This window comes from Brienomyrus brachyistius, chromosome 25, assembly GCF_023856365.1.
Source record: "Brienomyrus brachyistius isolate T26 chromosome 25, BBRACH_0.4, whole genome shotgun sequence".
NCBI classification, from domain to species: domain Eukaryota; kingdom Metazoa; phylum Chordata; class Actinopteri; order Osteoglossiformes; family Mormyridae; genus Brienomyrus; species Brienomyrus brachyistius.
In genome coordinates this window covers 6,222,494-6,237,834 of record NC_064557.1, presented here as the reverse complement: position 1 = coordinate 6,237,834, position 15,341 = coordinate 6,222,494, and the positions used below count along the sequence as shown (strand labels likewise).

At 48.4% G+C, this 15,341-nt stretch overlaps 1 protein-coding gene and 1 long non-coding RNA gene across 9 annotated transcripts; one reads left to right on the top strand and one right to left on the bottom strand.

Annotated features, from left to right (window-relative positions):
• The first annotated feature begins 984 nt into the window (after positions 1–984).
• ccdc180 (coiled-coil domain containing 180) lies at positions 985–13,929 on the top strand. 8 transcript variants are annotated; one of them, XM_048995553.1, is made up of 38 exons: positions 985–1,165; positions 1,359–1,514; positions 1,610–1,755; positions 1,853–1,902; positions 2,091–2,200; positions 2,856–2,978; positions 3,074–3,184; positions 3,271–3,366; positions 3,432–3,595; positions 3,711–3,830; positions 4,554–4,633; positions 4,839–4,927; positions 5,037–5,156; positions 5,790–5,963; positions 6,339–6,454; positions 6,551–6,677; positions 6,807–6,849; positions 6,953–7,050; positions 7,125–7,303; positions 7,766–7,941; positions 8,032–8,212; positions 8,449–8,595; positions 9,018–9,180; positions 9,263–9,379; positions 9,973–10,071; positions 10,162–10,248; positions 10,372–10,526; positions 10,831–10,901; positions 10,992–11,073; positions 11,283–11,360; positions 11,460–11,529; positions 11,652–11,796; positions 11,912–12,072; positions 12,358–12,495; positions 12,614–12,725; positions 12,932–13,076; positions 13,325–13,466; positions 13,595–13,929. In XM_048995553.1, exons 2-38 carry the CDS (start codon positions 1,455–1,457, stop codon positions 13,727–13,729), a joined length of 4,410 nt encoding a protein of 1,469 aa, XP_048851510.1. In that variant the 5' UTR covers positions 985–1,165; positions 1,359–1,454; the 3' UTR covers positions 13,730–13,929. The 8 variants fall into 8 exon arrangements, 7 of the variants coding, with proteins under 7 accessions (XP_048851510.1, XP_048851512.1, XP_048851514.1 ...); XM_048995555.1 differs by having other exon boundaries at positions 1,312–1,514; positions 2,091–2,191; XM_048995557.1 differs by having other exon boundaries at positions 1,312–1,514; positions 9,036–9,180.
• On the bottom strand, positions 8,992–9,977 carry LOC125720322 (uncharacterized). Its single transcript, XR_007385418.1, has 2 exons — positions 9,352–9,977; positions 8,992–9,254 (listed from the first exon to the last, which is right to left on the bottom strand). It is a non-coding gene; the product is annotated as an uncharacterized LOC125720322 (long non-coding RNA).
• Positions 13,930–15,341: the final 1,412 nt, after the last annotated feature.

The following is a 15,341-nucleotide window of genomic DNA, read 5'->3' as shown; positions in this document are numbered from 1 at the left end:
GTGAAACTTAGTTTCCTTCACAGTGCAACAATCATGCAGTTCAGATTAGCTGGACACTCACATTTCCCTGTGTGTGATTGTGTGTCTAATGGACTAGAATTCATGTCCTGGAATTCACTGTGACCCTGTGTGGGCAGTGGTGGGTGGTTAGGGAAGTGCACTTGTAATTGAAAGATTGCTGGTTCAAATCTCCGACCAGCAAGGCACCACTGAGGTACCCTGAGCAAGGTACCGCCCCCAAGCACTGCTCCCCGGGCGCTGAATTAGCTGCCCCCTGCTATGTCACGAAAGTCACAAATGGGTTAAATGCAGAGGACACAATTCGTCGTTGTGCTGTGATGTATCAACAATGGCCACTGATCCCCAAATTCTAAAATATGGATCATAAAATTCAAGGATTTCCAGCCAAATATTTTTACACAGAGGAACCTACAAGAAGTGATTAAATACATTTAAATGCATTTTTAGTGCTTTACTTTTAGACTCATCGGATATTTGGGGGAGAGGTAGGTTTGCAACAGACCATAGTAGGACTTTACTGGAATGAAAAGTGTCTGCAGTCTGTGTGTATCAGAAGTCAGGCATCCATGGAGTAGATGCTCAAGCAAAGGAAAATCAAATGCATGTTTATATTCTGCACTGATGCACTGAGAACCGTTTCTTTTTCTCTAACTTAACCATTTTAATGGCATGATTTTGCTCAGCTGGCCATAGGTTTTACTGGGGGTGTTCAGTGAAAAAATAATGTGGGGGCGGGAGGAATATGTCCACCGTTACGCTATTATGAAGCCCTGTATGCCATTTATTTTTAAAAGCGGTGAGCATGTTAGTGAGACAAATTATATTTCTTTAGCGCTATAGTGCTCCACCAAGTGGAAAAACTAAGAATAGCAGGGATTTTATTTCAAGTTCAGATTTGTGCTGGCATTATAAAACCGCCTTCTGGACTGCACGTCTGACAGCCCGGCTGCGGAGCGTCTCCGTCTATGAGGACTGTACACGGCGCAGGCGCATTTCGCTGATCGTAGCGCGTGAGCGAATGGCTTGGCGTTTCCAAGGAAACCACAAACAGCGGTGTGGCCAAGAGGGCCGAGTACCGGGCAGTACCGGGGCAGTACCAGATTACAGACGTCGAAAAGTGTAATACAACAGGAGACGTAGCACGGTGAGTCTCACTATTCCAAACGCCACCGATCTGATGTGTAGTGACACGTTTTAAATGTAATTAAGCTTGTCAGATTCAAACGGGATTAAAATGTCATTGAAAACAATTAAAACAAATCTTAAGTATATCTCTGCTGTCACTTTTAGCCTGTGCTTTCAGTAAAACCCCCTTCCACGCCGATTATTACGCTCAGTGAAGCCCTGCTGTAACCTGATGCACATCTGTGCTTCACAGTCCCGGGACACATTCTGCCGCTGACCTGGACGGTACCGGTACCGTCTCCTGAAGGATGGCTGAGATTCGCGTCGTGCCCCGTGGGAAAGTCTACCGGCAAATGTTTGACGCACAGGTTAACTTTACGTCTGAACTGTTTTATAACGCGACCAGCAGATACATGACATTTATCCAGCTGTTGGTGTAGATACAGCCCGTGTCTTGCTTAAGGTTAAGCTGTCCATGGCTGTACACGAGTCTCGGAGGAGACGCGCGGCCGAGGCGGGGGTTCCGCTCCAGGACAGCGCCACTCCGCCCCCGCAGCCGGGCTTCGGGACCCGCGCCGGCACCGAGCGCTCAGACGACGGCCGCAGCTGGTACGGAACCAAACACACTGTCTTTTGTTATTAAAATAGGAGGGAAGCCCGGAAATATGGCAATATGTAAGAAGCGTGTGTGCGTTCATGTTCAAAGGGATCGGACGTGTGCCACGGAGAAAGAAGAAACGCTGCCTGATGTTGTTGGTGAGGGCCTTTATACATATTTATATACATATGTAGTATATTATTTAAATAACGATACGTTAAATTGGTTAAATAGCTGTAGGGTCGTGAATGAAAATAATAAAGATGACTTCAGGGGTATAAACACGGTAAGGTTATTACAAAGCCAATATAAATGTAGTATATGCTGATTGTGAGTGTTCCCACAGTGGCCGAAAAAGTGGGCTCTGATATCAATGAGCGTCTGCGGGAAAGACGACTGACGCGGCACACGCAGGCAATGGCGGAGCTGCAGAGGGACCTGGCTTCTGTCAGTGAGGTGAACGGGTTTGATGAACAGTGTTCCTGTTCAGACAGGAGGCTGAATTACCATGCAGCTCTCACACATAAGATGGACGGAGCAGGGTTAACCTATAGAGTTGTATACTTCAAGGCAGAGTGTTAATCTGAGTCACAGTGTTGTATTTATTGCAGGATTGCCCATTTCCTGTCCTTAAGGGCCAGACAGGAACTCAGTTTGCAGATTTATTTACTCATTAGCCAGTTGTCAGGTTTAGTATGTTTTCCTGAGCAGGGAAATCTGTAAGATGTGTTGCAGATTAGCTCTCTGGGACTGGAATTAGGAACACTGATTTATTGAAACAATGAAATTAGACACAGCATGGGTTTTTATCAAATTGTAATGTTGATGAACATGCCATTGGAAAATTTAAGCCATATGTGACAATATGACATAACAGGGGGCAACTAATTCAGCACGTGGGGAGCAGTACCTTGCTCAGGGTACCTTGTTGGTCAAGGTTTTCAAATCTGCAATCTTTCAATTACAAGTGTGCTTCCCTAACCATTAAGCCACCACTGGCTACAAACAATGTGCTCGTGTGCGGTTTGAACCCAGGACTTCTTACATTCAAAGCGAGGATCATACCCCTAGACCAACAAGCCACACATGTTACGGTTCTTCTGTCCTCCAGAGTTATGAGACACCTCTAAGAGAGACAGGAGAGAACTTCCTAAGTAAAATGTCTGCATGTGATGAGATCATGGAGAAACTGATGCAGAAGATTGTCAATGCCGATGTCACCTATACCCTTCAGGTCAGCCATTTGTCTATTGTCCAAAAACAGTACTGGTCAATCGGAGGAAAGGTGCTCACTGTTGGCCTTATTCGTACTCTCTCTTTCTCTGATAGGATCTGCACCAGCTTTGGGACACTATTGCTGAGAAGTCAGAGGACCAGAAGAAGTGGATCATGGAGCTTGACACGGTTCTGGGACAGCACGAGTCTGACAGGACCACGAAGGTGAGGGGGAGGAACTCCGGAGCTGCCTGAGATCCCGTCAGTGTATCTCCTGCTCTGAAAAATCTTTGTATGCCTATATGACCAAGATTACAGCAGTACTGAAGAAATATTCGACACTTCTAGAGGACATCAGTTACATGATGCCCCCTGACATCCACCGACTGATCGACGGAGAAGCCATGGTAAGAATGCGACTAAGGTGCTGAGAAGTTTAGGAAGGTCTCGCCTGAGAGGTTTGTGCCCGCAGATGATTAATCAGGCGATACTGGCCAACCGGCGAGCTGTGGCCAGACTCGTTCTTCAAGCAACAGAAAAGCACCTGCAGAAGGTGCTCCTTCTCAGGCTGCACTGGGAGGACAAGGTGCGGGACTGGACCAGACTGAAGGTGCAGGCCTCGGTGGACAGATTCAGGTGCGCCTGACCCATCGGGTGTTCCAGAGCATTTGGGGATCCTCCCCACATCCTCTCGGTATGTTGACAGTCAGCTGAGCTGCTCCACGCCATTCTACCCCTTCTGTTTTATTAGAGAGTTCATGAACAAGCCACTCATTCAGCAGCCTCGGGGAGTGCAGGACACCCTGGAGAGCATGCGGGCGAAGCAGGAGCACCTCAGCCAGAGGCTCCAGACTACGCTGCAGGGGGTCAGGTGGGGGAGCCTAACCCTAACCCTAACCCTAACCCCTGTGTGCATGCCAGGGGTGATGCGGCTCTGCCTGTCTGCGCCTGTATCTTCAGAAGGCCAGCAGTTAAAATTCCTAGGCCAGCAGGGTAATGCCCACTAATGAACCCTAAAGACACAAATGTGAGCCATCACCACGAAATGAGTCTTATGGGTGCAGTTCTACCAGTGCGACTTAAGACTCATTTCGTGGCGACGGGTCACAAATATGGCTGACTCTGCTCTGACCTCTAGGTTCGCCGTCACCTATATTTCTATGTGTTTCAGAGGAAAGCAGGATGAGAGATGTGAAGACCAAAGAATTCCCCCGTACCTCGGCCTGCTCCATTATCGCTCCATTATCAGCGTTTTATCGCTGTTATGTTTCGATAATCTTTGGAAGCCAAAATCATAATTGAAATTAAAATTAGATGAATTGCCCGACCTTATCTGTACTTGTGCTTGTCCAAATGGAAAATATCATTATCATTATCATACAACTCTTTACTAGAAACCAACAACTGTTTAATCAGGTGGAAATGTTCCATTGGGAAGATAACACTATAAACTAGTTTTCACAAGTTATCATTATAAATATTGTGTCTTCATCATACTAACAGAGAATTGGGTGGATTAAGGGAACTAATGTTTTTTGGCAGTCAAACAGCCACTGTCCTTAGTTAATCTGTTAGTTAATCTGTCTCTTTGCAGTTCCTTGGTACCTCCCAGGTGCTCGAGGGAGCTGGTGAGTGAGTGGCACTCCTCTCTGTCTGCACTCAATGAACAGATTGGTGAGTACAACTATTGACTGGGGGGGGGTGCGGGATTGGAGTTCCTCTTTCAGGGGGTGCCGATGAAATCGTGATGAGAGACGCCTGATCCAGACCACGCGATCGGTATAATCCAGCTAGATTGGACCGAGTGAAGTCATCTTTGAACTGAATACCATCAGTCTCACTGTGTGAGCAATTCTTAAGCTGCTTATTGCCGTTTCAGATTCCCTGCATATCGACTCGGTGGAGAAAATTCGTTTGTACTATGAGAGCACTTGGCAGGACTGCTTAACGCAGATTCAGATATCCAAGGTATCCGTGCCCTATTCAAGTCGTGACGTTAATGTTGCATTTTTGTCGGTAGTATTGAGGAGAGTAGAGGGTGATATTCAGTGAAGTGCTTCTGTTTTTCCTTGTACAGGAAGATTTTCGTGAATATGGACTTTCAGCAGCCCAGGTTAATGCCATTGTGAAGAATGAACTCCTGCCTCAGATGGATCAGTGCCAAAGCCGGTCCGAGGACCAGATACAGGCCCTGCATGTAAGATTTCCATCCATCCATCCATTTTCCAACCTGCTTATCCTTCTGGGTCGCGGGGGGTCCGGAGCCTATCCCAGAAGCAATGGGCACGAGGCAGGGAACAACCCAGGATGGGGGGCCAGCCCATCGCAGGGCACACTCACACACCATTCACTCACACAGGCACTCCTACGGGCAATTTAGCAACTCCAATTAGCCTCAGCATGTCTTTGGACTGTGGGGGGGGGGAACCGGAGTACCCAGAGGAAACCCCACGACGACATGGGGAGAACATGCAAACTCCACACAACCGCATGTAAGATTTCTAGATTTCTAATGATTTCTAAAAAGTCTACAGTTTAAATAAATGCAGTCTGGTTTCCAGATAATTTAACATTCATTTTGTGATTATTAGTATGGTAATGGTGTGACATTTTGCTGCTCTCTGCAGTGACATTTTGCTGCTCTCTGCAGTAACAAATCCTCTGGTTATTTTGATGCTCCTCCACAGGCAGCGTCCGAGCGTCTGGCCCGGAGGGCTGCTGCAGTGACATTTTGCTGCTCTCTGCAGTAACATTTTGCTGCTCTCTGCAGTAACATTTTGCTGCTCTCTGCAGTGACAAATCCTCTGGTTATTTTGATGCTCCTCCACAGACAGCGTCCGAGCGTCTGGCCCGGAGGGCTGCTGCAGTGAGTCGGTCGCTCTTCAGGTTCATGAGAGGAGCCGCGGAGCTGTGGGAGGTGCACACTGCGCGGCTGCAGAGGGCAGACCGGCAGCTGAAGGTCCAGCTGGAGGAAGTGCGTCAGGCCCACCAGCGTGAGAACTGGGTGAGGAGGGTGTTTGGCCACGTCCACCAGTGCGAGAACTGGTTATGCCTTGAGTCTAGCCATGCCTGCCACCACAGGAATCTAGGTGATCTAGGTCAGTGTTCCTCAAACTGCTCATCGGGGCCCTGCAGACAGTCCACGTCTTTGCTGTGGGGGGTAGGGGGTGTCAATCTAGGGATTCAGCTACTCCTTGTACCATTCTAAGCAGTAGATGTATACCCTCACTTTGTAACATTAATTCTTTAGATGTTTAGTTTTTCTGTGATCATTTCTGTGCGCTCAAGGCGTTTGGTGAGAACCTTTTTTGGAAGTGTGCGTGCTGCTGTTGGAGAATCTATCATCGATGAAGGACGGAACTTTCTCTTCTGCACCCAGAAAAAAGAGGCCCACCTGGACATGATGATGGACAAGCTTCGACAGGAGAGTTCAGAGGAGACTCTCAAGGTCACGCTGGGCAAGGTCATCCTTTTACTGGAGGACATTAAGAATGGGTATCCCAGATGAATCATTCTATAATTGTTGTTCCACTTGTGAAAACGCCATCGTAGAAGAACGTAGATGATTGCCTACAGTTGTGTGCTCTGTAGGTATCGCAGCTTACATTCTGCTGAAGTGGACAGTGTTGAATGCTACCCAGCCCTGATCCTGGAAGAGATGCACTGCTACAGCTCCGTGGTCAGCATGTTCTTCAGCGTCGACGAGACCTACCGTATGGTACCACCACCCCCCGCACCGCGCCTCCTCAACGTAACACTTCAGTTAAATTAATGCGAAGCCAAGGCAGTGAGTCGCACGTCGTCAGTCAATCTGTTGCTTTACAAACAGTCAGACTCTCTTCTGTAGGACTCTGAAGATCTGCGGCGTTATTTTCCCTCAGTGAAACTCGGTGAGTGTGCATCTCTAAAGTGAAGTGGCGTCTTGTAAGTTTAGTCCTTTGCACCTGCATGCATCTTCTAAGCGACACTGAACGTTCGCTGCATTTCTTGCAGATGCAAGCGGTCAGATGGAAAGCCGCAGACCTATGGATCAGAGCAGGACTCCAGCTACTGAATACCCACAGGCGCCTGCAGACATGCTCCCCATAGAGGTATGTGCATTAATACGCCTTTACCATGAAGTATAAACTCTGAACTTACATCCAAATCTTTCACTCTGATTTAGGATGGCGAAGGTTCCGAACAGGGGTCCAGCGCCACTCTGACGCGGGTCTTCACAACTTCCAGAGGCAACACGTATCATGCGAGCTCCAGGATGTTTCAGTGGGAGGGGAAGGGGCCATCCCTGCCGGAGTTGGGGCTGCTGGTGTATCCCAGCAGCTTCTGGGAGCAGCTACAAGACGAGTAAGTGGGCTGTTAATGCTAATGTGTGTACGAGCAATGGCTGCAATGATAGTACAGGGAACACATTCCACAGTCTGCCATAAACATTGCAATATTTTATTTGTTTATGCATAGTTTGTGTGTGCGTGCGTGCGTGTGTGTGTGTAGATTTCACACCTGATGGACCTACCATCCTATTCATCCCTATCTTGGATAAGTGGATGGATGGATGGATGTATGTATGTCTGCTCTGCTCAACCATATCGACCTCCCGTAGTAAACAGGACACTATTAGACTAACGAGAGAGCTGAATATAGCTAATTGTTTGTAAAGCATTTAAAATGAATTGATAATTTGGAGATCATCAATAGGATAATAAAATGATATCCGTGACGGGTTCCTGTCTTGAATTGTAAGTGCAAACGATGTGCTGTTTAGCGGTTTGCCTGTTTGATGTTCGCTGTGTTTCCTTTGCTCTGTAGTGTGTGTGTGGCGTTCTTTAACCACCTAGAAGAGTGGAATCTCACCGCCCTGACAAACGCGATGGACGTCGTGGCGACAAAGGAGGAGGAGCTACGGGCTGAACTGGACCTTCGGCTGCGTCTCCACGAAACGCGGGTTCAGAGCGTGGAGAGGGACGTCCACCATGCCCGAGCTGGTCAGTCGTCCCTCTCCAGCCCCAGTGTTGCTGTCCTGTTAGTCACCGGCAGGCCAAGATCATTAAGCTTCTCCTGCCTTCTCCACCCAGAGGAGCTGGTGCTTCACCAGGAGCGAGTGGACCGACACTGCAAAGCGGTCTTACTCTCCCTCAGCCAGTCCAGGACTGACCTGCAGGACCTGCTGACACAGCAACGGAAGCAGACCGAGGAATTCCTGACTCAGGTCTACAGCATGGAGGACAAATTCAGCTCGGCCACCAGCTCCAATATGTGAGGAGCGAGGCGGGCGGAGGCTGGGCGAGGCGGGCGGAGGCTGGGCGAGGCGGGCGGAGGCCGGGCGGAGGCCGGGCGGAGGCCGGGCGGAGGCTGGGCGGAGGCTGGGCGAGGCGGGCGGAGGCCGGGCGGAGGCTGGGACAGTGGCCATCTGCATAAGGCAGTCATTCAGCTTTCTGTCTTCGATTCACAGTCAGCCCCTGATTTGCTGTCTTTCGTCTTCATTACTGTAGCCTGTTGAAGCTGCATAACGGCCTGCAGTCTCAGCTGGAGAAGCACACGTCACACATCCAGATGGAACACAGGCACTTCAGGGAGGAAACGGAGCGTAAAATGGCGACACTAAGGCAAACCAATGCCCAGTTCATAGGATCATTCAGGTAGATGTCTTATCCCGCCTGCTTTGCGAAGATCGGCTTTATTTTCTAAATATTTTTACTGTGAAATATTTCTGTTTTACTTATTCTTGTATATATGTGTGTAAAGTTTTTTAAATAAATGCACCATCTATGCAATTGCAACTTCATTGTGCTTCGCATAATGACAAAGTCTCTTGAATTATTTTTGATTTGTTTGATTCAATACCAGTTATGGTTCTAGCTATTTTTTCTGTGTTTCTTCACTTGAAGAAATATAGGACTGCTTAAAAGTTTAGTATTTCTGCCTTAAACTGTATCGATAAGCTGTCCTTAGGACACCGGCACCCCATAACCTTGGTGTGCTAACTGTCTTCATTAGAACATCCTCAGTTTTGTCTTAATATTAAAACTTAAGCGCTTTCATCTTTATTGGGATTTGTCAGACTCTCTTCTGCTCCTAGGTTGTTTTCAGAAGGTGGGAACTTCACCCCCAAAGAGATCGCGTTGTACCACAAGCAACTGGAGAAACTGGCCAAGCGCATGGACTCTGCAGACGAGGCCATCGCAATCGACGCGGAAGAGAATGAGTTCAAGTGCATGCAGCAGGTAAAACCGTTTCAGCTTGCAGGTCTTTCCTTGTCAAACTCTGGATCATCATTCATTAGTTTTTTTTCTTTTTCCTGTAAAGGCCAAAGATTTGACAAACAAATTTCAGGGCAGGTTCCAGTTTCTAGCCACGGATTTGACGTTTCTGGAGAAACTTCACCGCGTGCTCACCTCCACACAGGTCCAGATTAAGAGCGAGGTACCCGGACTTCTCATTTCCACAGAGACGCCTCGTCTCCGCGGCGGACGTACAGCACTGCGCAGAAGTCAGAGGGAATGTTTTAAAGCCATTAATCTGGGTGCTGTGTGTCTATTTGCTTAGAAAAACAGATTAAGAAACGTTAGCGTTAGAATACATGCGAATTAACAGTGACACAAGAAAAACTAACAAGAATTTCTTCTGTCCTCCAGAAAAATCTGGAGAGCTAAACACTTTGATAGACATGATGTCAGCTTTACACCAATATATGATCATTTGCACATTTTCTGATTAGCCAAGACTAATGCACAATACTGTACAAAATAATATACAATGTGAACTGAACTCTTAAATTGCCCTATTTGTACTTTGAGACTAATTCACTATTAATTAGTGTTAACGTCTCACTGACAGCCCCCAGTCTGTCTTGTCTACTTCCCTCCTCCTCATCTTGTCTTCGCTCCCCATGCACATTGCACGTTTCCTGTCCTCATGACATCCACCGTTTAGTGTTCACGGTTTCCAGAAAGCAATTGCGTTCCTTTGTGAAGCGCGTGGCCAATGGAGCTGATTCTGATTGGTCCGTTCCACAGGTAGCGCGGAGCAGTATGCAGAAAAGACGGCTGTGCGGCATGCTGGTGGAGCTGCAAAGGATGATGGACGCACACACCAGGCCTGGTGCAGCGGAAGCGGTAGTATTTCTGCTGTAGCCATCACTCTCTTGTTGTTATGTGAGTGTTGATGGATAAGTGGATGTACATGCTGCATTCTGCCCCCTACAGGCAGTGACTGAACAGGACCTCATGTCTTACACATGGTCAGTCAACAAAGAGCTGAGTGAGAGATTCCAGTACCTGCACTGTTCTCCAGTGAGGCTCTCTTATTCTTTCGAATCAATTCTAGAATGTTTTCTTTGCTGCTTGCTGCGTTCTCACCAGTTGCCGTGAGAGGACGACCCCAGTGTTAACGAGCTGACTGTTTATTGGTTACAGGAACCCGTCATGGCCGACACAGCACCACTTTCTCCACAACGGAGGCCGTCCTCCATGAGCTTCAGCCCCTCTCCTGACGGCCTCATCCAGCCTAGCCGTGTGGGCGTGGTCTCAGGCAAGGATGCGGCAGTGGGCGTGGTCCAGGAACTCATGCGGTAAGGGGGTGTGATATCATCCGTCCGTCCTTTCATCCATCCATCCTCGATGGGTATAACCTGAACAGGATGCTTGTCCATTTCATGGCCATTATATATTATTTAGATCAGTGTTTCACAACCCGGTCCTCTGGGATCCCCAAACGCTCCTGCTATTTGCTCCCTCCCAGTTCCCTGCCAGACAATCCACATTTTTGCATCCTCCTAGCTCCTGGTAGGGAGCAAAATGTCGACTGTCTGGGGGGTCCCCGAGGACCGGGTTGAGAGAGACTATACCAAGAATCACTTTTTGACCATCTCATAGGATGGCCAAGCTGAAAGACCGGCAAGAGTCCCAGGCAGGTACCCCCCAGAAAGGCTTCCATGCCCGCTCAGGTGGGGGACTCCCTCCATAATACAGAATACCACTCTACAATGAATGTCAGATACATTCCCGCTGCATTATTGCTGACTGTCTCCCCCTAGTGGCAATCAGTCAGCAGCAGTGTGCCTTGGGCAGTCTGCCCCCACTTGACACCACATGGAGGAAATCCCCCTCTACACAAAGGTCAGAAGTCAACTCCCTGCTGGTGTCAGAAATGAGAGCAAACCCTTTTGAGTCTTTGATTTCAGGCTTAAGCTCAAGTACTAAAGCTATCGGTTGTCTTTCCCATTGCCTTCATGAAATGGCTGTATGTGGAAAGCCAGCTAGTGTCTCAAGAAAAGTGGCTTCTTCATTGCATTTCTTGTTAATTTACTGATGTTTGGGGTGTGTAGGGTGAAAAGGTTCTCAAAACCCACACGCTTTGATAAGAGATTCCAGGTGTTCGGTTCCAGACCAGTGGAGCAGGGCGTGTAAGTTGAGTCACAAGTGACCTTTCGGTGCACTTAATCCTACATCGGCATTGTATGTCACATGCTGTTTGGCTGAGACTAAACGCAGTGTTGTTTCAGTGCTACGTTTAAAGGCCTGATTTTCAACATCCTGTGGAAGGCAAACGATCAAATGCTCCTGGTGGCAGAGGTAACGCGTGCTTCTTTTCCCTCGCGGCCATAAATTCATCATGTAGGATGACTAGGATGGCCATGCTGTGTGAGGGTGTCTGAGTGCACTGGGGTCAGGTTGGTCTTTCCATGTTCTCCAAGCAGGAATTCTACAAGAAGGAGCATGGGCCTGTCTCACGGATGGAGAGGCTTCCAGAAACCTTTGAGCTGTGCGCTGAGCAGGTCAACCGCAAGCTGCTGCTCTACTGCAGCCAAGCACAGAAGAACCACAGAAGCTATCTCCAAGGTCTGCCTGCTCTCGCCAAGCTTCCAGCGAGAGACTCCGTCACATTCATGACTGATTTTGGCCGTTTTCTAGCCACTTAAACGGCATGGATCTGTGCACGTCTTTCACCTCACAGAATTCTATGTACAGCTGAGGGACTTTGAGGGACATTTGGCTCAGGTGTTGGAGGTGGTGATCGCCCACCTGGGAACACGGCACATAAAGGCACTGGACCAGGATACCACGCAGATCCGAGAGCACCTGAAGGCAGTGCTGCAAACCCACGAGGACCGGAAGGTACACAAGTCAGCTACCATGATTTTTGGGTGTCCTGAAATGCTCTGTAAGGTTACTGAGTTGTCGGTGTACCAGCAGTGTTACCGTCGGTGTTGATGTCTTCATTGCAGCTAACTGCCGCCATTTCAGATAACAAATTGGTCCAGCTTTGACATTTATCTTCACCATTTTACTGATTTCAGTAGTTGAACTTTACTACATTACAGGTCAAAAGCATGATTTGTGCTTGTTTGAAAATGACTGGTTCAGGCACTTGCCAACACTTATGCCGTCGTCTTCCTTCAGACAGAGCACAACAGGCGCCTGTCGCCCCCCTTGAGTCACCCTGCCTTCCAGGAAGAGTTGGAGACCCTCCTACTGGCTGAGGAGGAACGCCAAAGGGAAGAGACCAGCGCCATCCAGAGCACGAAGCAAGAGCTGCAGGTCAGGTTGACGTCACTGTGTGCCTGCAAAGCAGCGGTGTTGATGTAGGAGTAGCCGTCGTTGGTCTGGACCAACAGTACTGAACTGATGTGTGCCACTGGCTGCCCCCATCTCCTAGGCCTGTGTGAGGAGACATGGGGATGAGTTTGTGGCAGCAGTCGCCTCGCTGACAGAGAAACTGCTCCCCCAGTTGGACAGCCTCCTGACTGTGGACGAGCTTCAAGCTGAACGTATGCCACTTTATCCCTTTGGATATTCATTAAATTGAAACATGGTTATTCCTCATTGGCAGCCTCCAAGGAGCATAGCAAGTCGAGCATTTGGGGTGATGCGGTACAGAATTTACATCGCCATGCTTTCCATAGGAGTGTGTGTTAGCTTATCTTTGACAGAAGAAATCTAAATCATTTTACGCCGGACCTGACTATTTTTCCAGATACTGTATCCCCCACAAGAGCCGTTGTGAGCGCTCTCTCTCCCTCCCTCTCTCCCGATCCTGAAGTTATGCAGCAGACTGCCACCACGATACTCCTTGCAAAGGGTTCTGGGGATGAAAGTATTCAGATGCCAAAAGCTTTCAGGTAAGATGATGTGCCTCACAGAATGTTGTTGAACATTGTAGAACTGCATTTATCTGCCACCGAAATACAGTTGCAACATGAATTGAAGACACTAACTAAAATATCAGTGTTCAGCATATTACGGTGCACATTGTTGAATCAACCCAAGTTCTGAGTGTCCTCAGCTGGCTTTAGTTCTTTCCACTAAATCCTAGCCTGTAAGACTTCCTGCTGTCACTTGAGTGCTGAGTGACAGTTCTCTGTGATAGAAGCTGGCCAGGGCTTGGATATCTGCAGCCGGCTTCTGATCCCCCTTTGGGAGAAGCGTGCAGAAGCTACGGCGCCAACACGACTGCCAAAGCGAGCCTGGCTCACCGGAAGACCGTGGAGGCCAGCGAGGCCGTCTACCAGGTAACGTCAGCAAGCATCTGGAAGCCATTTCTACAGCCGTGCGTCCCAAGCTCGAGGGATAGCAGGGGGCCCTCCTGATGGTCTCGGGTCCGCCGCTGATGGGCCGGTTTGTCGGTGCCGTCACACAGCGTTTCCAGCAGCGATTCCAGGAGGAGCTCAGCCGGGCAAAGGAGGAGATGGAGGCACAGATGAGGCAGGCAGCGTGCTGGCAGGTGCAGTGGCGGGACTCCACCCGGGCCCTAAAGCACCTCCACCCCCAATAGCTAAAGCCAGACAGAGGCCGCCTCCATAATGGCGGGGGTGGGTATGTTCCTTTATAGGCAAGTTTTAAAAAGTTGATGATGGATATTGGTAGAGAAGTCCTCCACCAAGTTCCAAATATGTCAAAAGAAGAAACACATGCGGCATTTGCTACCTCTCGTGTATTTTGGGGATAGAAAAATTAAACACAGTGTCAAAGATCCTCCAAAGAGTACTGAAATGTTCTCTGCAGTATATTTAATGCTTGCTGCCATTAAGCAGCTTGAAAAGCTGGACCTTTACACACACATACACACCATCCAATGCATGTCCATTTGTCCAACATCAGTGGCCTGTTGATCTCTCGAGGATCATTGAGAAAAGGTTGATTATTAAAAGGGCATCAGACACCCAAGCAACATGTAAAATATACATTTTAAAAAGGTCAACAACAAAGACCCCAAGGAGGGAGGGAGGGAGCGGAAATGTGGACTGCCGGGCAGGGAGCAAAAACTTGGGCCGTCTGAGGGTCCCTGAGTACCTGGTTGAGAAACACTGCTCCTACAGACCCAGGACTGAAGAGAGTCGCTGCTTAGGTGCTGAGGAAATGTGGGGGGAAAAAGTAACAGTACGCTAAACTGCACACCAGCTAAAAAGGAACTAATTGCGTATTTCCTGCATACAGACATATCTTTGAGAGACTAACACGAGATAGTGGGAGTCACCGATACAGAGTCCAGATGGCAGAAAACTGTACATCCTGCCATGTCTGATGGGGCAAAACCATCTAGTACAAAGCTGCACTGCAACAGATGAGCAGGGCTTGGAAGGATAAGAGTTGCACGTTGCCACTTATACACAGACCCACACACTGGCAGAACACCAGGCACTGGCCCAGAACAGAGAGAGCATCAAGGCCACACAACACAAGCCAATTATAGTACCTGTCTACTGGATGAAAGTCATCACACCTGTAAACATCAAAATGGTTTCCTGGTCAGAGGTACCGCCATCCTGACCACTGGGGGGGGGGGGGGGGGGGACACACAGAATTTTGTAGACATTCATAGACAAAAGACAAGGTGACATTTTATACGGCCATCAATCTACTTTAATTTTTTATCTGTGCATAAAAAAATACAGCAGAGCCCACTCTTACAAAATAGTATTTCAGGTATAAATCATTTCCCCAGAACATATCTGCTGTGCTCATGTGCATGGGGTCGGTATCACACCAGGACAGGCACGGGACACATTTTGTTTTCCTTTTTAAGACCTTTTGCTGTGGTTCCAGTGAGCTCACAATGACAATGCTGGAGATTAACAGATGGAGAGAGACCCATTCGGTTTTATGCTGGTTTCGCGACACAAGACATTACCCTGCATCTTGGCAACGATGACAGATATGCGAGACACACCCGCGGTCATTCCACAGTGGCGGTGTGACCTAATTGAAAAAGCATGCCTGACACGAGGGGGGGGGAAATACTAACACTCCCATCAGATCTGTCATTTCTCATAAAAAGGTTCCAGTTTTACAATGGCCTGCAAAAGGTTTCGCGATGGTCTGATGAAAAATCTAACACGGAAAAACACTACAAAATCTGCAAGGACAGCGGATATATAAAGACCAGA